The sequence below is a fragment of the Elephantulus edwardii genome, unplaced genomic scaffold (assembly GCF_000299155.1).
Source record: "Elephantulus edwardii isolate Elephantulus edwardi_28Jun2011 unplaced genomic scaffold, EleEdw1.0 scaffold00014, whole genome shotgun sequence".
NCBI classification, from domain to species: domain Eukaryota; kingdom Metazoa; phylum Chordata; class Mammalia; order Macroscelidea; family Macroscelididae; genus Elephantulus; species Elephantulus edwardii.
In genome coordinates, this window is record NW_006399764.1 from 16,707,940 (window position 1) to 16,730,825 (window position 22,886).

At 39.3% G+C, this 22,886-nt stretch overlaps 1 protein-coding gene across 2 annotated transcripts in view; it reads left to right on the plus strand.

Annotated features, from left to right (window-relative positions):
• The first annotated feature begins 783 nt into the window (after nt 1-783).
• Nucleotides 784-22,886, plus strand: part of PSIP1 (PC4 and SFRS1 interacting protein 1) — a 36,091-nt gene continuing 13,988 nt past the window's right edge. Inside the window, exons 1-5 of one of the 2 annotated variants that reach the window (XM_006881286.1) lie at nt 784-948; nt 5,041-5,117; nt 18,151-18,289; nt 20,691-20,795; nt 21,592-21,654. In XM_006881286.1, the coding sequence (XP_006881348.1) occupies nt 877-948; nt 5,041-5,117; nt 18,151-18,289; nt 20,691-20,795; nt 21,592-21,654 (456 nt within the window). In that variant the 5' untranslated portion in view covers nt 784-876. The remainder of the gene's footprint in view (nt 949-5,040; nt 5,118-18,150; nt 18,290-20,690; nt 20,796-21,591; nt 21,655-22,886) is intronic. The other variant, XM_006881287.1, reaches the window with a different exon arrangement.

A 22,886-nucleotide genomic window follows, 5' to 3' on the forward strand; every position in this document is an offset into this window, starting at 1 on the left:
ACCGCGGCGGGTCGCCCCACTGAACCTTTTCCTTGTTCCTTCCCAGCGCTCCCTTTCTCCGTTTGGAAGCCCTGCTGGAAGAGGAGTGGACCTGCCGGTCCGGGGGTCTTCGCAAGCCCCCGCCGCGGCTCCGGCCGTCCTCGGCGGGCGCGGCGCCTCCCCTCCCTCGGCGCGCACTTGGTCTCGCCCCAGTGCTAGCGGGCGCCGAGCGGGAGCCGCGCGGGAGCAGCGCAGCGACGGCGACGGCGGCGGCGGTTGCCCCTTGCAGCCGTTGAGACGCCTCTGCGGCAGCTGGTAGCGCAGGTGGCCTGCGTGGACGCGAGCAGCAGCGGCCGGCCGGTCAGCGCAGCGTCCGAGCCCGCGGCCCCGGCAGGTGAGCGGCCGCCGGGGACCCGCCCCGCCCCCCCTCCTCCTCGGTGGCCTCGCTGCGGGCGGGAGCGGGGAAGCGGCCGCGGCCCCGGCGAGCGGCGGGGGAGGGGGGGGGGACGGCGGCGGGGCCGCGAGCGGCGCGAAGCGGGGTGCGGAGGGGGTGGTCGTTGGCGGGCGTGCCCCATTTTTTTCCCTCCGCTCCCCCAGATTCCCCTCCTCTCGGGCGCGTCCGCGTCGGGAAGGCGGGGGAGGGATGATGGGGTCGGGGTGTTGGGGGGCGAGCATCCTGGCCTCCGGTGGCTGGGCTCCGGCCGCGCGGGGGGCTGTGCAGGCCGCGCGCGGGGGCGGGGCGGAGCGGCGCCCCCCTTTCCCCGCGCCCCTCCCCCCGAGGTGGGCGCTAACCGCCCTCCCGCTCCCGCTGCAGGCGCGTCCCCTCCGCCGCCCCTCCTCCCGTCGCCACTGCTCGCGGGGCTCGGGACCCCCCGGCTTCGCCCCCCAGCCCGAAACATGACTCGCGACTTCAAACCCGGAGACCTCATCTTCGCCAAGATGAAAGGGTACCCCCATTGGCCGGCGCGGGTGAGTGATGGGTCGCCTCGCATCCAGCGGTGCTGCCTCGCTCGCGGGCCTGCTTCCTACCCTGTCCCCCCCCGTGTCTCCCTTCTGTCCCCCCTTCCCTCCATTCAAGCTCGTTGGTAACATGACCCTTTTTGTGTGTGTGTGTCTGTGTGTGTGTGTGGCAGGTTTTTACCCAGTTAATCTCCCAACTAATTACGAATTTCCAGGTGATCCTGCATCCTTGTCTATTTTGGGCAGATTTTCTCAATAGGAAACATTTAGCAGAGAAGCCGATTAGTGCTCCAGTGTAGAGGAAAATCAGCATCTGTGGCCTTTCGATCCCGAACCGGATAGATTCTTGTCGTAATTTTTGAATAAAATGCAAAAACAGCTTGCAATCTATGCAAATCACATGCTAACTTTAGACTAGGCAAAAGGAGAAATAATGCACGATTCCGTTGATGGGGTCTTGGCGGGTTTGGGGGTTGTGATTTTATTTATTTTCTTTTTAAATGTTTTGTAACTGATGATGGGGGCCATCTGTGTGTGTGAGTAAAGAGATGGGAGATTGGACATTTTTGAGAATTGTACAGTAAGTTAGCACTGAAGAAGGCTTAGGAAATGTCTGGGGTTTTATTGATAGAATTTTCCTTATGACCTTGAAGTTTTCTCTGTTTGGTGGTTTATTGTAGGCAGAAGGAAGGGTGGGATGAGATTCCTGGGTTTATGGCTAGTTAACAGAGGAGTGATGAAGGATGTAGGCTGTTTGGTGAAATTTAGACTCCATCTAGAAATCTTAAGTATTACATTTTTTAAAAAAAAATAGTCATTTTGTTTATGGAGGGACCAGATTCTAAAATAGCCATGAAACCAAAAGAAGGGTTTTCATCCGTGGGGTTTAAGGAAATTCAAGATATTTTTGAAATATAAATGTATTCTGTAGTTGTAATTTTTTTTTTTTTTTTTTTAGTATTTTTGTCATATTCTACTGACTTATTCTGCTTTAAGGATAATTAAATATGGTGATTTCAACTTACATCAGCTGGGGTGGGGGGGAGTGGAAAGAATACCTGTTAATTAGACCTAAGTAAGCCCTGATGACCTAGTGGTAAGGTGTTGAGCTGCCAACCCAAAGGCATGTGGTTCAAATCTACCATCTGCTCTGGGAGAGTAAAATGGATATTCTCCTGTGAGATTTACAGTTTTTGAAAACCCTTTTGGAGGGTCAGCTGTGAGTTACGATGCACTGGCACATAGCAGGCTCATGGAGTGAGAAACTGAGAGTGCTGTCCAATAAGAAATCTACTGTCCTTGATTTTTTTTTTCTTGCCAGCTCTTCCTTCCCCCCACATCAAATACCTTAATCTGTAATCTTCATCGTTTTGTATGTGGAATTTTCTTCTGTGATAACCTTCTTTCCTAATACTTTGTGAAGTTTTTTGTTTTGCAAATGAAAAGCTTTTTTTAACCTTTCACCTCCACGTTATAATCTCGAAGACAACAGTTAGAAATAGTTATAAAAATTTCTGTACACCCTTCACATCTACGGCATGATCATACAGTTAAAAGATTCTATAGTTTATGCTTAAATAGAGCTAGAAAAACTATTTGAAGTTCTTCCAGGAATACTTTGCCATTTTTATCATTTTTAGAATACAAAGTGTTGCAAAATATATTTAGTGGTACATACTCAGATTCTCATGCAACAGTGCATTAAATGTCAAGTGTAAATATTTTTAGTGTGTGTGTGTGTGTATACAGGCAAATCAGATCTAACTGGTACAGGAAGAGATTGTTCCTCCTTCTCCAGAAGAGCATCTGGTGGATTAGAACCTCTCACCTCTAGGATTGCAGTGCAGTTTCTTGCCACTAGGCCACCAAAGCCTGCTGAAAATATTTTTTAAATTCTATATCTTATGCCCAGTCATCTTTTCTACAGCCTTCCAGGCGACCGTGAATTAGTACTGTTTAAAAAAAATAAAGCAGCTTTAGGAGCTCTGCTGGCATAAGAGGTAGCAGTCTGTCTTCCAGCCCAGAGAAGTAAGTGGTTTGAATCCACCATCTGCTGCTAGGAACAAAGTTAGGCCGACTCCTCCCTTTCATTTTACAGCTTCTGGAAACCCACTGGAGGGTCAGCTATGAGTTGGTGCCCACCTGATAGCAATGAGCTAGTTAGAATCATAGTCTTCTATATTTAACTGGAATGGGAATTTCTTGTCTTTCACGATTTGCCCACTGCAGCCCCCTCCTTTGGAAGCATCTGAGCTTCTTCACGGTTGTTACTGTGCCCCAAGCATTGCATTCCTTTTTCTGTGTTCTCTCAGGCTCACAAGTTTGTAAATCTCTACTTTGGAGCATTTGTTGTATACTGTCAAGTTGGAACTGACCCACATTTGGCCTTCCAGCAGGTTTTCAGAGGCGGTTAATTATGTGGAAAGAGATTTAGAGAGATTTAGATGGCCTGTGTTTCTCCCACCATATTTCATTATCCACGGGCTGGTGGATTTGAACCACGTACTTTTGCATTGTCAGAACAGTTCTTTATCACTAAGCCAGCCGATGTTGCATGTATTGGTATCCAGTGTGAAAGTGACACCATTTTCCAGTTTCAACTTCTAATTATTTCATTGTTTATATATTTTAAAAATTTTTAATGTTTAAGTCTTGTCATTGTTATACCAATAATGATTCTTAAAATAATTTTTAAAAATTGTAACTCAGTTTTCTAGATACAGAGACATTTAAGGCTGGAGGATGGTTGTGTTAAAATCTACTCCCAGTTAGTAGGTCAGGTCTATAAAATGTCAATTTTTGAAGTCTCCTCGGAGTGTTAGACATGACATCACCATTATTCTGTTAATATTCTAAATCTCCAGAATACCCCTCAAAAAATCTCACCTTTGGGGAGCTCTGGTGGCCTAGTGGCAGGAAGCTGCACTGCAATCCCAGAGGTAACTGTGGTTTGAATCCACCAGATGCTCTGCTGAAGGAGGAGGGGCAATCTCCTCCTGTACCAATCAGATCTGATTTGACTGTACATACACACTCACACTCTCACACACACACTCACTCACTCTCTCTCTCTCTCTCTCTCTCTCTCTCTCTCACCTTTATACTCCATGATTCAGCTTTGAAAGCACACAGAGCAGCAAGCCCTCTGGTGTCCACTCTCCGGTACATCCCCAGATACTTTTGTACTTTGAGTTCTTTGAAATTAGGAAAATTAGGAAGTTGAAGAAAGAAATGTTAGGGAATTTTGTGTAGATACAAATGGTGTTATACCTAAGATGAGCTTTTCTTTTGTTAATGAAAGTTTATTAATACAAGTATTACTTGGTGGTGAATTAGTTATATTAGCATCTGATAGCTTTATTTTCAAAATTGAAAGAAATACACAGAAGGAAAGGGTAAATGTCTGATTCACCACCTGTGTCTAGTCTTGTTGTTGTTGTTGTGTATCTTCAAATCAGATCCTCCTAGCAGAGGAAGAGATTGTCCTTCCTTCTCTAGCGTAGTATCTGGTGGATTTGAACTATGGGCCTTTAGGATTGCAGCACAGTTTCTTGCCACTAGGCCACCAGAGCTCCCTTTATATTCTTACTTACTAATGTTTTTACATGACTGTTATTTGTATTGTATGTTTGTTGTTTTAGGGTCTTTTTTTTTTTTTTTTTTACTTTAATGAGTATAGTATGTTTTGTAGAAGTATCCTTTAGGATTTAAGATTGCTGAACAAGTTCATGTTCCCTTATCTAAAATTCTTACAGCAAGGTAAGTAAAGTTTTGGGATTTTGGAAAAGATTGTCATCTCTGATAAGGTCTCAGGTAGCGTGAGCACATGAGAATAGAAGCCATTTTTACAGGGAAACAATCATTATTCACACAAGATAGGTTAAAGCAGTAGCAGTGACCAAATTAAGTCTTTGTTTTTCCAGATTTTGTTACCAAAATGAGTTTGGAAGAAAATAAAGGCTTTCAGAGATGCTTGTATTTCAGAACTGTGGTTGGAGGGGTTTGGTCCTGTAGAGGTGGTTAGTTTTACAGATCTCTTTGGGATTTCTTGATATGTGTATTGGATATAAAATATTTCAATTTTTCTGATCTTTCTTGTAGGTGGATGAAGTTCCTGATGGAGCTGTAAAACCGCCCACAAACAAACTACCCATTTTCTTTTTTGGAACTCATGAGACGTAAGTCCATTTAGTTGTAAAGGAAAATCAGAATTCATTTGAGTTCTTGGGCCTAACATGTAAAAAACAAAAACAGAGATTAATTCAATGAGCAATAACAGAAGTTTTTAAAATAATTTTGGAAATGTGGAAAAGGGTATTAAGTCTCCTGAAAGAATTTGGGTTTTGAGGGGTACAGATTAGACAATTTACATGTAACTTTTTAAAAAGATTGGAATCTACAGTTCCTTAACCATAAAAGGAAGTACTTACATTCTCCCAGCAAGGAGAATAATAGCTGGGTGAGAATTTTGGAAGGGAAGTTTTAGAAAAGGCATTAATTTTCCCATTTGATAAACATAGGCTCTGTGAGGATTACTTGATGTATTTCAGATTTTGTGATTTAGAAACAAAATTGTATATTCTGGGAAAGGTGAGCTCAGAATGAGATTTCTCACTCATTTGTATGGCCCTTAGAGGTGCGGTGCCTACTTTGCTGCCTCTAGTGGATACGCGTGGTCTATATTTACCTATCTGGTAAAACAATCTTTTTAAAATAATTTTTAACTGAAAGTTAACACTTATTTCTAGGTGAATGGGATCGCTGTAGGTCTATCTCAATTCTGAAAATTCTATTTCTGTATCTATAAAAACCTTTGTAATTACTGGATAAATTCACTGGTATAGAATTTTAGATTTTGAATGGTTTTTTGATAGGGTATCTTTATGTGGGACAAGTAGGAAATTTAACAGATCAGTAATAGTGTAAAGGGTTAGTATAACAAACCTTCTTTTAAAAATAACAGTTTAGAGAGTACACATTTATAAAATTGAGATTCTAATTAGAATTCTTGGTGTACTCTGAGAGACCGCAGTGGAACTACCTAGTCCAGTCAGCCATTATTTTTCATTTCCTCCAACCCCAGCCCTGGACAACCGCAACTACATTTTCTGTTTCTCAGTTTGCCTGTTGGAAACATTGCATACATTTTGATAATAGCACAGAATTAATTTCTTTAAAATACGGTTTGGGAGTCCAGAATTGTCTTGGCTTTTACCCATAATTAGACTTGAGTTCAAGTATGTCTATTCTTTACTTTTCAAAAGTACATGATGGATGTCTGATCCAGAGGACAATCCATGAATGATTTAGAAAAACTTCTATAAGGAGTAAATAATTTTAATAAAAATTTTCATAAAGCATTACATGTTGGGTTGGTTTTTCAAACCCATCAGCTGCTCTGCAGGAAACAGATGAGGCAGTAAGATTTACAATCTGAAAACCCAGAAAATTGCCCTGAGTTAGACCCAAGGACTGTAGGAGATATGTATGAGAGTGGTGTTCAGCAGCATCTGGCCCAGTTTGCTTTGTTAGTTCGAAGTGAAAATAGCCCAGCCCTACTGAGTCTCAAAGTCTGGCTGTAGTTGAACAAGCCCTCCAGGTGATTGTGATGCAAAGTGATGTTCCTGAGACCATCTTAGTGTGTAAACATCCCATGGCATTGTCACAAGTTCAAAAAAACAAGACAGTTCATTGACAGAATTGACTCATAGGTGACTCTCCCACAAGTTTTTAGAGGCTGCAAATGACAGAAGGAGATTGCCCATCTTTCTCCCATTTTTGGAGCAGCTGGTCAATTGGAACCACTAGAGAGATGGAGTCCTTGGGTGAGCAGTGTGTCTCCATATGGACTTGGCCGCTAGGGCTTTCACAAACCTAGAACTCTATAAATTTGATATTTTCTGAATGGTAAATGGTAGAGATGCTATATGACAAATAGGAATAAGCATAGTCCTTCATTACATTTATAAAAGGAATGATCATTCCCAAAATTCTATTTAAAAATGAGAGCTGTTACTTTGTAAAGTTTTTATCTTTAACTTTAAACCTAAGAGCAAGTAATTCTAAATTATTTAACTTTCATAAGCATTGCTTTGTCAATGAGTACTTTAAACTTTAATAAAGAATAAGAACTCAAGGAATTTGCATTTTTGAAGTGTTAAATGTATTCCATTACTACTAAGATTTCATCTCAGAATGCACAAGCAGTATTTTGTGCCTGTATTCTCTTAAATACATCATTTTAGTAGATTTGACCCCATAGGAATTGATCTAAGATGTCCTGGTGTCACATTGTGCAAAGCATTCAGCGGCTAACCACAAGCCATTCCTTGGGAGAAAAATGAAGCCGTTTGAGTCGTAAAGATTCAGAAGTTTGGGAGCCCCACAATTGTTCTTTGTTGTACAAGTACCTGAAAAGATGAGGGAGCTCTGGTGGTCCACTGGTAAGGAACTCTCCTGCCACCCAAAAAGCAGGTAGTTCCAATCCGTCGGCTGCTCTGTGCAGGATTTACAACCTCAGAAAAACCTCTAGAGGACAAGCTATGAGTCAGTTCTGACTCAAGGCACATAACTATCAGATTATACTGACTTGATGGCAGGAGATTTTGGGGATTTGGGGTTGATATTGGTCTAGTAATTCAGCTTTTCTTGTGTTATAAAGTTGATTTATTTTTTTTAGAAAAGATTTTAGATAATTACTTGGATTTTTTTTTACAAATGAGTTTATCCTAGTAGCCAGTATGTATGTTTTGTATGGGAGAAATGAAAGTTTAGAAGACTTTCCTAGTCTGTAACTCCGTTTGTAGATTAAGGTCTTTTATGTTGTGCATTCATAACAATATTTGTAATTGTGTGTGCTTTTATTGACCTTTAAATGTGATTATTCTTAGCATTTTATCATCCAGCAGTGAAATATTAGACAGCAGTGAGCCCTTCTGCATGCCAACTATGACCATCTAATGGCATATGTTAAATCTGATGTGTTTTATGGATGGGTTTTTTTCTTCCTATTTTTACTATATTTTGTGTGTGTACCATCAAATCAGATCTGACTGGTACAGGAGGAGATTGCCTCTCCTTCTCCAGCAGAGCATCTGGTGGATTCGAACCGTGCACCTCTGGGATGGCAGTGCATCTGCTTGCCACTAGGCCACTAGAGCTCACCATAAATCTGACGTATTTTTACAACAGAACTGGGGTTTTTAACCGAGACCTTTTCACCTCTTGAGTCGGCTCAACCTAGAAAACTTTTTGAATTGTAGTTGGGCACTAAACCATTTGTGCTATCTAGACTCCAAATTAAGGTTTTGTTGTTGTGTACCTTCGAGTTGGAACCCTCGTGGCTGACTCTCCAGCCGGTTTTTGGGGTTTGTAACTTGTGCAGGAGGAACTTGCTCTTCCTTGTCTCACAGCAGCTGGAGGATTGAACCTCTGTGCCTGTGGGTTTGGAGCCCAAATCCTTCCCACTAGGCCACCAGCGCTCTTTTACCCATTCCTTTCTCCTTTTTGCAGAATTTAACAGTGAGTTTAGTTTATTGCTATAGCCAGAAATCTTAGTGCCATTTCTGACTACATATTACAGTCATACTCCCCTCCCTGCGCTATTAAGAAGTCAGCGTATTTTGTTGTCTTTGTTCAAAATGGATCTTACTCTTTCTACTCTTTATCATCTCTTCTGTGACTTACGCAAGCTCATACTCATTCTCCAATGCATGTTAGGTCCTTTTGAGTCAACACTGACCTTTAGCAACCCTGTGAACGCCAGATTGAAAACCCAGCGGAGGGTCGGTCAGCTCTGAGTCAGTTCCGACTAGATGGTACACAAGTTTAGCTCACCAAGCGGTGCCTTGGAAGAGAGGTCTTATTGTTCCGAAAGGTCACACAGCCCTGAAAACCCCTGTAGAACTCACTTTTACTCTGCCACACAGGCTGTTAAGGTAAGTTAGAACTGACCGGGAGGCAACAAGTTTTTTAAAACTTATTCTTCATATATAGTCAAAGTGACTTTTGCCCTAGTCATTCACTCATTGCTGTTGATTCAGAACCAACCTCTAGCTGACCTACCAGTGGGTTTTCAGAGGCTATAAATCCCATGGGGAAGATTTCTCATCTTTCTCCTTCAAGGTGAGCAGTAGATTTAAATCGCCTGTGAGTTGGCAGCATAGCACCCTCCCCGTTTGGCCACCAGAGCGCACTCATATAATTTTCCTGTCCAAACACCTTCAGTGCCTCCCTATTAAAATTACCAACAAACAAAAAATCCAGATACTGTCTGCAAATGCTGCTTGTAAGACCCAGTACAGACTAGCCAGTATGACAGGTAACCTCATCGTATTACTTAATGTGTGTTTTGGTTACACAGATAAGCCTGGTCTTGTCTGAAGCCTCGTTCACCTAGACAGGGAAGCTTTTGCCTTTAGATTTTTGGGTATGCAAATCTTGACTCCTCCTCTTCATTTTCCCCATTGCATTAACTGTAAAAATTATTCTCCTCTTTTCCTTCCTTCAACCAATAAAGTGCTTGGAGAGGGAGACTTTGCATGTTTCTCATCATTGACTTAGTACCTGACACATAGAACCTGTTAGATAAATACTTGATAATGGAATAAAAGCTCGATGCATGCACTAAATAAAATAATTTATGATGAAGTTGCTAATCTGTGACCAATAGACCAACATTTAAATGTTTTAAAATGGACTCAAAAGTCTGTGTTTGGTTTTTTTGGGTTTTGGGATTTTTTTTGCGGGGGGGAGTCTTTTTAATCTGTGACTGCCATTTATATGCTCTTTGATTGTGGCTAAGTTAATTAACTTTTGTCTCTTTTTCCTTTGGGAATAATAATATATTTTACTTCAGTTTTTCTGGTTGCAGGTGACTTAATACAGGAAAGATACTAGGACATTGTTTAGCATGTGTTAAACCTCAGTGACTCAGCTCATCTCTAACTCAGGGTGCCCATGTGTGCTTCAGGGTAGAATGTAACTGGTAGGATTTTGAATGGCTATGATGTTTTGGAGGTAAATTACCAGGCTTCCGTGGTGCCTGTGTATGGATTCAGGTCATCTTTTAATTAGTCACTGAGTACTTAGCTGATTGCACTACTCCTCAAGGGTAAACACTCAGCTGTTAATGAAAATTAAAAGTTTTGGTGTTTAATTTTGAGAGATCTTTAGAAATTAAAAATAATAATTGCCTATTATTGGCTAATAATACTATTTTTAATGATTTGTAAAAGGTCCTATTGCATATTATTTGCATTTATGTGCAAGTAAGAATTGATCCAAAATGACTCTCCAGTGAGCTTTCAGACGCCTTGCTGGGGCTGAGCAGCTGGTGAAGCCCAGTGTGTGCCTTTTAACAATGCAGCTCCCTACCACCAGGCCACCAGAGTGCCTTTCTTAGTCTTTACAGTTTAAATAATGGTATTTTACGACTTTTCACTCTTACTCTTGCTCTTAAAAAAAGATTGGGTGTTCAAGTTTAGGAATTTTTAGATGGTGGTCTAGTGGGTAAGGAGCAATCAAATCTGGTAGCTAGCTGTTCCATGGGAGGATGCCTGGCATCTCCTTTTGTGGAGTTTACAGCATCTGATATTGAGCTGGAGGGTCGGCTGTGAGGAACAGATTCTGACTTGAAGGACACGGAGGCAGCAGAATAAACATTGAAACACCCTAGTGGCCTAGCGAGTAAGGCATTGCACTGCCAAACCCAAAGGCAGATGCTTCAAATCCATGAGCAGCTCTCAGGAGAAAGATGGACAAACTCCTCTGCCGTTTACAGCCTCTGTAACCCAGGTGGGTGGAGGAGGTTCAGCTATGACTTTGACCCGACTTGATTGCAATGCCTTTCAGGAGGGTTTTTAATAATACACGTTACAAGCTGTTTGAAATCTAAATTTACAATTTTAGAAGTAAAGGTAAATGATGGGAAGTGGGTAATGTCATAATCTTTCTTACCTTTTGTCCATAAGAAAGGAATAAAGTGATTCATAAAATAGGATTTTCTTTTTTTCCATGTATTTTTTTTTAATTAATTTTTTTTCTTCATTTTCTGTGCGTGTACCATCAAATCAGATCTGACTGGTACAGGAGGAGGCTGCCCCTCCTTCTCCAGCAGAGATTTGAACCACATGCCTCTGGGATTGCAGTGCAGCTCCCTCCCATATTTACCATTAATCCTGCTTATGTTAATTTGGAGTTGTGTAGTTCTCCTAGGCCTTAAACCAAATACTGACAGGAAGTGTTCTATTCATTTTGATGTGGCACATGGTGTATGTTCACTTACATGTTATTGGATCATTTCATATTATTAGATCATATTTTTAAAAGACAATATTAAGTCTGTTTACATCTAAAACTTATTTCAGGCTTTGTGATTTAATAATTGAGGAATGAAGCACTAATTGGACTCAGTATACTTAAGAAAGTAAGACTTTGCTGTTTAGTGATATTACTTGGAAATGAGCTGGATTGTAGTTTCTCAAGCTTTTCCCATTTGTTTGCAAGTGCATGATTACTAAGCTTTTGTAAGGGGGTAAGATGTGGATCCTTGTGGGTATGTGGAAGAAACCTTTTGGCACAGTGGTTTATACACATGGCTGCTAACCTAAAGGTCAATTGTTCGAATGCATCGATTGCTTTGTGGAGAAAAGGTTGCTTTTGTGGCCGACTTACTCCCTATAGGGTGGGCTGTGATACATTTATTGGCAACAAGAAAAGGATTTTTAAGAAGTAATTGCTTTTCTCTTTTAGGACAGTTGGGATATAAACCCAAAAACTAAAGACCTTTGAAAGTTTGCATAATTTATGTAGACTTCAGAAATTTTGAAACTGTAGTTAATGTGCTGTTGACTTTGGCCATGTTTATTGGCTTTGACATTGGTGTTTGATGGCTTATGTGTAAGCATATGGCGTCAATATTTTTTTGGGCTAAAGGAAGCCAGGAAAGCTGTTTTTTGTGTTTTTTTGGCTTTTTTAAATTTTAATGAACATTTATAGATATTTTGGATTTCCATTCATTCATTGTTGCACTTTCCTCTCTGCCCACCTGTCCTCCCTTAGCCCCCAAAAAAAAAGCTTTTAAAGAAAACTTGTACAGGATTTAGGGTCTGCTGCCTTAGCTCTATGAATGACCTCTGTTTGTCCCTTACCCTTCAGGCTTTGGTAATCCTTAAAATGAGGATTTTGGTGATCTTTTTATCACCAGAATTTGGTTTGTAACTTACCTTGAATAAATGTATATCTTTTCATTGTATTTTAGAAATTATCTCTAAACCTGTCAATGGTCATATAACCCATTTTTTTTTCAGACTTAAATGATTTATTTGAAAAAAAAAAAAAAATAAAATAAAAAATTAAAAAAAATTATTTATTTGGTTTTTTGTCCTTTTCCCCCCCACATTTGCTACAAAATATGATGGCCTGGTTTGTTTGGGTTTTTTTGTTTTGTTTTGGTTTTTAAAATAAAGTGTTCCGTTGTAAAATGGAATGACTCAGCCATTGTTAGTATTTTGATAGATAACGGTTTTGAAGTTTGCTCTTAGGTATTTATGTCTTGCTTTTATTTTGCACATTTGACTTTTTTTCCCCCCTTAATGTAATTGTAAAATGAGATGCCTTGGATAACTAAGACCTCACCCACAACCACGTAAGGTTATGCCCTGGGGGCTCCTGATGGATGCCTTTCTCACCCCTCTCATCTGCCATCACTGTTTTTAGGGGAGGGGAAGTCTTACTAAGAAGCTCCTTTCTCTTAAAACATACCTTTTGACTAAACAGGTCTACTTTACAACTTAGGAAGATCTGTGCAAAAAATGAACAATATTTTTATTAGTAGACCAACAAAAGAGAAATTTAATTTTGGGATACCTGTTCATGGAAATAAAATGTACTGGTTAAGGAAGAAAATGTTCCTTTTTAATTAACAAAAATGTCTAGTTTTAACCAAGTAATGCATCATATCTATTGAAATCATATTGGTTACCTGCCATCAGGTTGGAGCTGACTTACAGTTTACCTTTCTAGTGGATTTTCAGAGGCTGTAAATTGAACAAGTGATCGCCCAACTTATTCCCAAGCATATATACATGATGTATACCCATAAAATTCACCCATTTAACTTGTACAGCTCAATAGATTTTCATGTGTTCGGAGTGTTGTGGCCATCAGCATAATCAACTTCAGAATGTTGAGAAACCTGTTCCCTTTAGCAGTCACTGTCCTTTCTTCCCAGCTGTCCCATCTGGTTGGTCAGGGTGACCACTAATTTTTTGGCTTCTGTAAACTCAAACCACTGCTGATGAGTAGCAGCTGCCTTGGAGCTGAGCCTCCAGCAGGTTTTCAGAGGCTGTAAATAACAAAGATTGTATATCTTTCTCCCGTGGAGAAGCTGGTGGATTCAAACTGCCTTCCTCTGGATTGGTTTTACCCACTAGTTTGCCTATTTAAGATAATTCTTATACATGTATAATAAATACACTATATCTTGTGAAATGCTGTGTTCGTTTGTGAGTTGATGGACATCTGAGTTTTTTCCACTTCTGCCTTTTGGATAATGTTGCTCTATTACAAGTTTTTGAGTATGCCTGAGTTTTCAATTTCTAGAAAAACTGCTTGGTCAGACTCTTTCAATCTTTTCTCTTTAGTATTTTCTGTGTGTCTGTGTCTGAGATTTGGGTAGTAGTTTAGAGAACAAATCCTGTTCCTACCCAGTAGACGTCATGTTTTTCTTAGCGTAACTTATAGTCCCCCCCAAGCAGCCTCGCTCACCCTGCATTTCTTCTGTCCCTCTTCTAGCTTTTTGAGCTTTATACTCGTCAGATCAGTCATGCAAAGAGGCGGCATTTGCCAAGTACACGCCTGGGGTGTTACTGTTCACCTTGAATACCCATCTGTTGGTTGTTGAAAATTGAGCCTTGGGGAAGAGGACTGCTGCAGGCCCGAAGAGGGAGAATGGCACCAGTCTCTAATCAGAGCAGTCTCAGCCTGTTAAATCCAGTTAGAACTGACTTGCATCTCATCTGACCCTCCACCTGGTTTCTGAGGCAGTAAATTGCATGAGAGAGATCACCCATCTTTCTTTGTCCCAGGGAACCATGGGTGGTACAAACTATGTCCCCAGAGCTTCCTTTTTGTTGTTTTGCGGGCTCCCTTCCGATGTTTCTCTCTTCACACCACCCCCAGTGTGAGTGGTTAATGGTAAATAGGCACCATCTGGTCATTTGGGTCTGAAGCCTGGAGGCTGACATTTGCAGTGGTGCATTAGTCTTTTGCACTGTTTTCCTTTTACCTTTGATTTTTCTTCACTCCTTGAGAGGCAGTAGGTGTACCTTAGATGGTTGCTCACTAGTTTTTACACCTCAGTTGCTACCCTAAGATGTGCAGCGTTTTTATGTACGATGTTGTGCTAATGGACCTGGATTATCCCTCAAAAGTATGGTACTGAGCCCTCAACCCAAGTACCCTCTCCTTAAAGGTCCTTGGTTATGGCTAAGATGTTTTCATAACTTGGCTTCAAGTGCTCTGCTATTGCCATTGCTATATTTGCAGCTTGCATATTTCTTTCTTCTCTGAAGGGGCTTGTAGTCCCATTTACCTGCCTATGTCTATTCAATTTGCCTGTGTAGCCACTTGTAGATTATTACTCCTGTGAAAGCTTGACATGTTACAGAATAGTTCTGTTCTCTTCTACTTTTGGTTTCCACTCCATGTTTTCCCTTGCCCTTAGCATTTTGCACTGACCATCTCCTCCTCAGTGCAGATTGTAGTACCCTTCACCCATGGTAGTGTCTGCCCTGTACTTAAGTGATTTGCCCTCCTCCCCACTCCCACTCCAGTACCTATAAAGTATATTTCTTTTTCTGTAAAACCTTATGTTGACTTATTATAATAATAGTGGTTTTATACAGTATTTGTCTTTTGTTTATTGCTTATTTTCTAAAGCACATGTACTCTCATCTGTTTTACACATTCATTGTCTGTTAATGTTGCATAATATTCCTTAAGCTTTTTTTCATTGATTGGCATTTAGGTTGTTTTCATCATTTTTGCTGCTGTGAATATACCATGTTGAATGTAGGTGTGTAAAGTTTAATCTTGAAAATTTGCTAGACTATTTTCCAAAGAGGCTGCATCACTTTGCATTTGTGCCAGCAATGTTTAATGGTTCCAGTTTATCTTTACCAAACTTAAGCTGTTTTTTGTTGTGCTTTGCTTTTTTAACCATCAAGAGTGAAGTAGTATATCTCATTTGTGACTTTTATTTGCATTTCCCTTGTGGCTTGTGATGTTGAACTTTTATTTTTCAATTCTTTTTGCTTATGCTTGCCATGAATTACTTAGATCAATAAAGACGTAATAGTAATGGCATAGTTAGATGATTTTTGGTGTATTAATGTAGGCATTAAATGTGATTTAAAATGAGCATACTTGTTCCTGTCAAATTGATTTCAACTCATGGTAACCCCATAGGACAGAAGAGCTTACACATAGTGTTTTCAAGGCTGTAAATATTTTCTGAAACAGACTGCCCTGTCTTTTTTCCTGTGGAACAGCCCAGTTATAGCTAAGTACTCAGACGAACTTCAAGTGAGGTAAAATTTACCAGCATAAATGAGAACAGTGATTCTCAAAACAAGAATGAAGATATCCCAGGGGAAATATATGCAAAAGGAAAACCAACACAGCCTTGTCTGTGTGCAAACAAAAAAACCCTTGCATTAAAGAAACAGAGATACTTCACAACATTGAAAGCACAAAGAACATTGAATGGTGAACCAAACTTTGAAAGCATTCGGTTTTCTGAGACATAGAAAAGGTGCTCACACAAATACTTTTTAAACTTAGTATTTTATATATAAACAAGTAGAACCCTTGTTTTTATACGTAACTGGAATTTTCATGTTATTGATGTTTTCCAATTCAGTGAACTAAGTGTTGGTTTTATCTTACTAATCTTCTGTACAGGTAAAATTCAATACTGTTTTGACATCTTTTCAAGGTTATGGGACAGTCATTCTGTTTCCATTTGTGATTAAGATTGTCTTGCACATTTTTATCATCTAGGCTGATTTTCTGATAATAGAAGACCAGCTGTTTCTTCTGAGATCCCTCTGGGTGGACTTAAGGCTCTACCTTTTATGATTTTCATTTCAACTTCCAGATTTTTGTTGGTATTGTCTCGTCTTGCCCTCTTGGGCTTTAAGGTCTTCACGGTAGCATTGTGTACTTTTCACTTCATTGACTAGAAGTAAGTTTTCTTTTGATGGAGTTTTTTCCTCAAGCAGTCTGCTTTGAAGTTGGCCATTGATTGCATAGGAGGAATGTTTAGTTTACTAAGTTTTTAACCCAATGTGATTTTTCCAATCGGCGACAGTAGGACTGAACGATTCCTAGTCAAGACCCACATTTCTAGATCAGTGAGTTGATTTGCATGTAACCCAAAATAATTTTTTTCAGGAGAATAATTTGCATTAATATCTGCATAGTAATACATGTTACATTAAAATTGGGTTGTGCAGGTGACTGTTTCTGAATTACAAAATTTAGGTAATGAAGTTTAATTTCTTTTAATTAAGTGTATGTACTGATGACATTTAAGTAGTGCTTTTAGGTCTCCTTTTAACTGTATTTTTTTATTTTTAGTATTTCAAAGTCTATAACCATTCATTAGAGTCCTAATTTTAAGGACCATCAACATATGTTGCTGTTGTGTGCTGTTCAGTTGGAACCAAATTAGAGCTAACCCTCCAGAGTGTTTTCAGAGACAGTAAATTGGACAGGAGGAGACCGCTCATTCTTCTCCCAGGGGGAGGAGCTGGTGAATTCAAATTGCATGCCTTTGGGATTGCAGTGCAGCTTCTTAGCACTAGGCCATCAGAGCTCTTGATAACCTTAAGAGGGATTTATAATTAATGTATGATTAATAATTTTAGATTGTACAGTGTTTTGCAAAATGAGCACCAATTCTGTTTTCCTATTGCTTTAGAAAATATGTGTATATCAACCATTACGGTAAAAACTTCTTTAGTATATGCCTTTATAGACTTGCTTTTGGAACTGATTGATACAGGGAAATGCAAGGAGAGGATATATCTGAGGCAGAGTGTTCTGTGTACAGCTAATGCTCATGGCTGAACAAATAGCTGTTTTAACAGCTGTATGGCTTCCTTATGAAGCTAAGTAATATTGTTAGCCCATGTTATTTTATTTTAACCAATGTTAAATTTTATTTTAAAGACATATGCAAGAGTACTGTGTTGAGTGTGGAGGTGGCACAGTCTGATCTTCGCTACCTTAAAGGGAAAGAGTCCATCAACAGCATGGGCAACATAATGTTGCAGTAGTCAATAGGCCTCCACACTGTCTTCAGCAGTTCTACCATCACCTGACCTTCCCACAGTCACTAGGTCTTCTAGTTCTCTACTGGGTTCCATAGTTTGTTACAGTGGCACACAATACTGAAAGATTTTGGGATATATTAGAGGAAAAACCGGTCACAATTCCGATTTGGGAACACTTGGCATACAGCTTTCAGTCAGGACAGACTCTTGCCATGCCTGTTGACAAGTATACCTCTTTTTCTCACCCTCTTCTTTGTTCTCTGCCCTGCACTGGGCAAGTATTTCAAAGCTCCTTTAGCACTGCTAGTTACGTACCTCTCCCACTTTGCCAATTGGCCTAGGCCTGAAGCTGCTGTGCTCTACCTCTGCATCAGCCAACCTGAAGTGTCTGCAGGTTCACCTGAAAGTACTCCACTTTTTCACACCTGTAGTGCTGTCTCATGCTGCTCTCTGGCTCACTCCCACCTTGCTGCTCCACGAAATAAGAATAGTCAAGCCAATGAGTAGAAAAGCCATATTGAATAATCCACTGCAGCAAAATATATTAAGATAAAATGCCATAATGACAGCGTTTGATGGAATGTATGTTATTGTGAAATAAAATTACATATTTGGGTGCAAATAAACGTAGCTGTATTCATTAGTTAGAACTGTCACGTTTTTTGTTTGTGGGTGATGGTTTTTTAAAAATCCATGACTAGGAGCTTGTGATTAAATTCATTAAAATATTTTGGATAAAATAGTTGATTTATGTCTATAGAAGATATACACAGAAGTAAAGATTAAGAATAATGGTGTCTTAGAATAATGCTGTTTAATAACTTTTAAAGTATTTAACGTTATATACTTTCCCCCCCCTCTTCATTTATAGTGCTTTTTTAGGACCAAAGGATATATTTCCTTATTCTGAAAATAAGGAAAAATATGGCAAACCAAATAAACGAAAAGGTTTTAATGAAGGTTTATGGGAAATAGATAACAATCCAAAAGTGAAATTTTCAAGTCAACAGGTGAGTCAGATTATGTAAATTTAGTTATTTATTCTTGGGAAAAAAATCACTATGCCACCACTGATGTGACACTGAATTTTCAGAGTTCTGTGCCTTTACACAGGTGGTGTCATTTCTAGCATACAGTAAAATGACTGCAGCTTTTTCCTTTTTCTTGACATTGATGTCAGTGTAAAATTCTTACCTATATTGTCATTTGTACTCTTGAATTAAGGTACATTTATATATGGATATTCCAGAATTCTTGCAACTCAAAGAAAAGCCAGGTTTTAGTCTAGAATCCTATATTCTAGTAGGAAGGAGCCCTAGTGAGTCCGTGGTTCGGCACTTGGTAGCTAACTGGATGGTTGGTGATTTGAACCCGCCAGCTACCCTGGAGGAACAAGATGTGACAGTTTGGTTCTGCAAGGAGAAACAGATGTGGAAACCAGTGGGGTTGTTAGCCTCTTCTGTGGGCTATAATGGGCTCAGTGGCAGTGAGTTTTAGAAATGGACGTGCTGCATAAGTGTTAAGAGGAGGGTTTCAAAACTTTTTTTTTCCTCATTTTTCAGCATGGTCTTTTTATTTATTAAATTTGTGGCAGAACCCAGGAAGAACAAGAGTAAATCTAAAGAGATGTTAGAAATTAGAAATTCTGTAACTTTGTGCTCTTAAATCTTTCACCCTTTTGTTTGTGCTTTTGGTCACCTTTGAAAACGTTTTAGATGCTGTTAAGTCTCAACTGTTTGGTCTTCTCATTGATGAGAGTCCCTTTATTTTACTGTTTACACTCGTCAGACCATATTGTAATGGTTGCTTTTTTATATTTGACTATCACTGCCACAAACCATTTACCCCTTAGCAAAGACGTTGCCCTGAGTGCCAGACGCTATTGTGTTCATGGGAAGAATAAGTATTCATAATGAATGACTAAGAAGTCGGATGATTTCCTGTCAGTCTTCCCTTGATCTGTCTGAACTATTTTGTGGATCTAACTCTTCTTGGTAATTTCACTATCATCATTTGTTACATGATTGCACAAGTACAGTGTGTGTCTCTGAACTTATCCTTCTGCTCAATATCTAAGTGGGTTTCATTATGTAGACTTAAAAATTTCCCAGTACACAATTAAATTTTTTGTATGTTGTATGAATGAAACCCAGTAACTTTGTCTTTCCCAAGAAGTATGAATGATTATACTGATTTAATAATAGGTTTATTCATCAGACTCAACCCCTTCTTGGAGACACATTCCTATGGGCTGGGGAAAACAGTGATGCTCAGGCTTCACAAAACAAAATACTTAACCACAGTGACTCCTAAGACTCTGTACTCCTGGCTGCCTCCCATTACTTGATTTGCTCAGGAGGTCAATCTATCTCTTCCTTTGGGATATATCTAACTTTCCTGATCAAATCTGTCTTTGCGTTGCACCTTCAAAAGACAAAAAAGCATTGTGTTAGGAATAGTTACCAAGCATTTTACAATTCTTTTGTATAATTATTTTTACCAATGTTGCTTTTCCCCTTTTTACAAAAGAGGAAATAGAATGAAAAGATTTAACCAAAGTATGGTGGTGTCTTTTTCATCTTTTTGACTGAACTGTGAAAGTCTGGACCCTCCTTTAAGTATCACTTGGAGTTGCTGGATTTTTATTCTTTTTTTCCTCTGCCTGCTAAATCAGAACCACTAATTGTGGACCCCAGGAATTTGTTAAAATGAAACTGACGTTTGAGGGCAGTGGTGATTGTATTTCCTGTTATGTTGGAACCAACCCATAGCTGACCTCGAGCAGGTTATCTGAGTCAGTAAATTGCATGGGAGATTGTCCATCTTTCTCCTTGGAGGCAGCCGTGTATTTGAACTCTGTGCCTTAGGGTTGGCAGTGCAACTCCTTAGTCCTAGGTCACCAAACCTCCCTGAGGGTGTAGACTTAGAAAATTATGAAGTATGTCCTTTAAAAAGGCTTTTTGTTACTTAAAGTTACTATTTACTAATACTGCATGTAAATAACTTCCAGAATATTTCAGTATTTGAGTACAGTATACCATTCTAAGTGTTGAATCTTTTTGAGTAATTGTTGGTATCCTTTATAGTTTGTACTTCATTTCTGCCTAATTCTTTTTTCACTCTGCATACTGGAGTCTCTTAATGTCATTGAGTTGAAACGACCATAGCTGACCCTCAGTTGGTTTCAGAGGCTGTAAGTCAGATTGGGGAGGACTGTGCATCTTTCTCTTGAGTCACAAGTACCAGGCTTCCCTTATATTCAAGTATAGGACAAATCTTGAAGACTTTTAAAAAGAGGCAGTATTGAAAGCAGCCTCTTTGTAGCTCGGCTTTTAGTTATTCATGGGTAGAAAATGCTAAAATTGAGAAAATCCCTTTTTTTGAGAAATTAATAGACTTGATTATTCACAGGCCTCAACTAAACAGTCAAATGCATCATCTGATGTTGAAGCTGAAGAAAAAGAAACTAGTGTTTCAAAGGAAGATACTGACCATGAAGAAAAAGCTAGCAATGAGGTATGTGGAAATCTCTGTTGTATTCAAAACTAATTGTGTTGGAAGGAAGAAACTGTAGAATGACGCCCTCAGAATATACTGATGATTAAATATTTGAGTGATGAATGAGAATATATTTAAGTTCTAATTTTTTTGTAAATACAACATATAAAGATGTTATGCTTCTTTAAAGGGTGGTGGTTGATTGCCATAGAGTCAAGAATAACTCATAGCGACCCTATGAACAAAAGACCTGAAACCTTTCTGTAACACCATTCTCAAAGTTCATAGTTTCCAGAGGCATGTTTTAGGAAGTAGATGCCACTCCTGCTTCCAAACATGTCTTAATCAAAGTAGAGCTTTTTAAAATTTGAGGTTATCTTGACATGTAAAACAAAAGATCCCATCTGTAGGCTAGATTATTACTGAGGTGTTTTGGGATGAGGGTGTTGGGAAAAGCAACATTTCATTATATGTTTTAAAAACCTAGGTTTATTTCCAACTATCTGGTTTCCTCAGGAAATGGTTGTTAAGTAATTGCATTCATACCTGAAAATTAGGGATTCTATTGCTGGAAAGATTTTATAAGTTTAAATATTGTGGTATTTTATTAGATACAGGAAATGCATCCCCTTCCCGAATATATTGCTTGTTACATTTATCATGTTAAGACATAATGATTGTACTATCAAGATCAGAGAAGCAAAACCCAATTTCCCCAGACAGAGAACTTTTTACTGAATGTACTTGTGACTTAGCTTAAGAAAATTTTGTTCAGTCTTATCATAATTTTTCAGCGTCATCTGTATTTGTTTAGGATGTGACTAAAGCAGTTGATATAACTACTCCGAAAGCTGCCAGACGAGGGAGAAAGAGGAAGGTAATTTGATTATATAACCTGGGCCTCCTAAAAGCACTCTTAACATTCTAATTGTATAGAGAACAAATTAGAGATGAACTTGATGTTCACTCTAAGACTTTTTATATATTTTTTTAAATTTTTTTTTTAAGTAGGCTATGTTGTTTACTTGGCAAAAACTGATCCTTGACACTAGAACAGCTTTAGAATATGCAATTTACCTCTTAAGGAAAAAATAGAAAAGGAGAATACATCATTTTCATGCTTTAGTTTTCTCTGTAAAATGGATAAACTTGGGTATCCATTGGTTTGCTAAGAGAGAGGATTAAAGGATGTTCAGAGTGTATTCTAAGTAATGCAGTTAAGTCCGTGAGAGAACTTCTGCCCCCTTATCACCTCAGTCGGAAAAGAGCTTTCTGCACAGTCCTGCATTTTCATTCTCTGGTGTTTCTGGAGCTTAACAATAACAAGATGCCTTGTCTCCTATCCCAGAGCTATTGAATCAGCTTGGTGTGTAAGGGTGTGCATTAAGTGAATGCTTTTAAATTTTAGAAATAATAACTTGAGCTAATGTACAGAAAAAATTTTACAGTATTTCTTGAATAGTTTGAGTTTCCTCAGACTATTGACCTTTAATAATTATTGGGATATCCATTATTCCAGAGTAAGAACTATAATGATTTTAAAAACTAAAAATGGATTTTAGGGATGTGGGATTGCTAAATCTATTTGGCACATTTATCATTAGAGATACTGTTTTAGTAAAGTGGAGCTAATTTATACTCACTGGTCATACAGATGACTTCCCATATTCTTTTGGTCATATAAATGACTTTCCATATCCTTACCAACCCTGGACATTACCTCTTAAATACCTGTGAATGACGTAACTGTTCAGTGTGGAGTGGCACGCTCCATCCGTTTCCTGCAGTGAAATCTTGGAGAACTACCAGGAGTGGCTAGTGGGCTGAAACCTCCACTGAACTTGCTTTAGTGCCTTTAGTTTGATAATAGTTAACATGGAATTAAGAAGTGTTTCAATTGGAGGCATCCAGATGTGGCTCTCATTACTCTGTTTTCTTTACCATTTTTCTTGTTTTGTGTGATCGGTAGCAACTGTTGACTTTTTGTGAGGCCTGTGTTTCCTTACGAGAAAGCACATGTGAGAGCCACCAGCCTGGACTAGGTCACTGGAATTCTTTGCTATCTCCATCATGATACATTTCTAAGAAAACCAGTAGGTCTTAATCTGA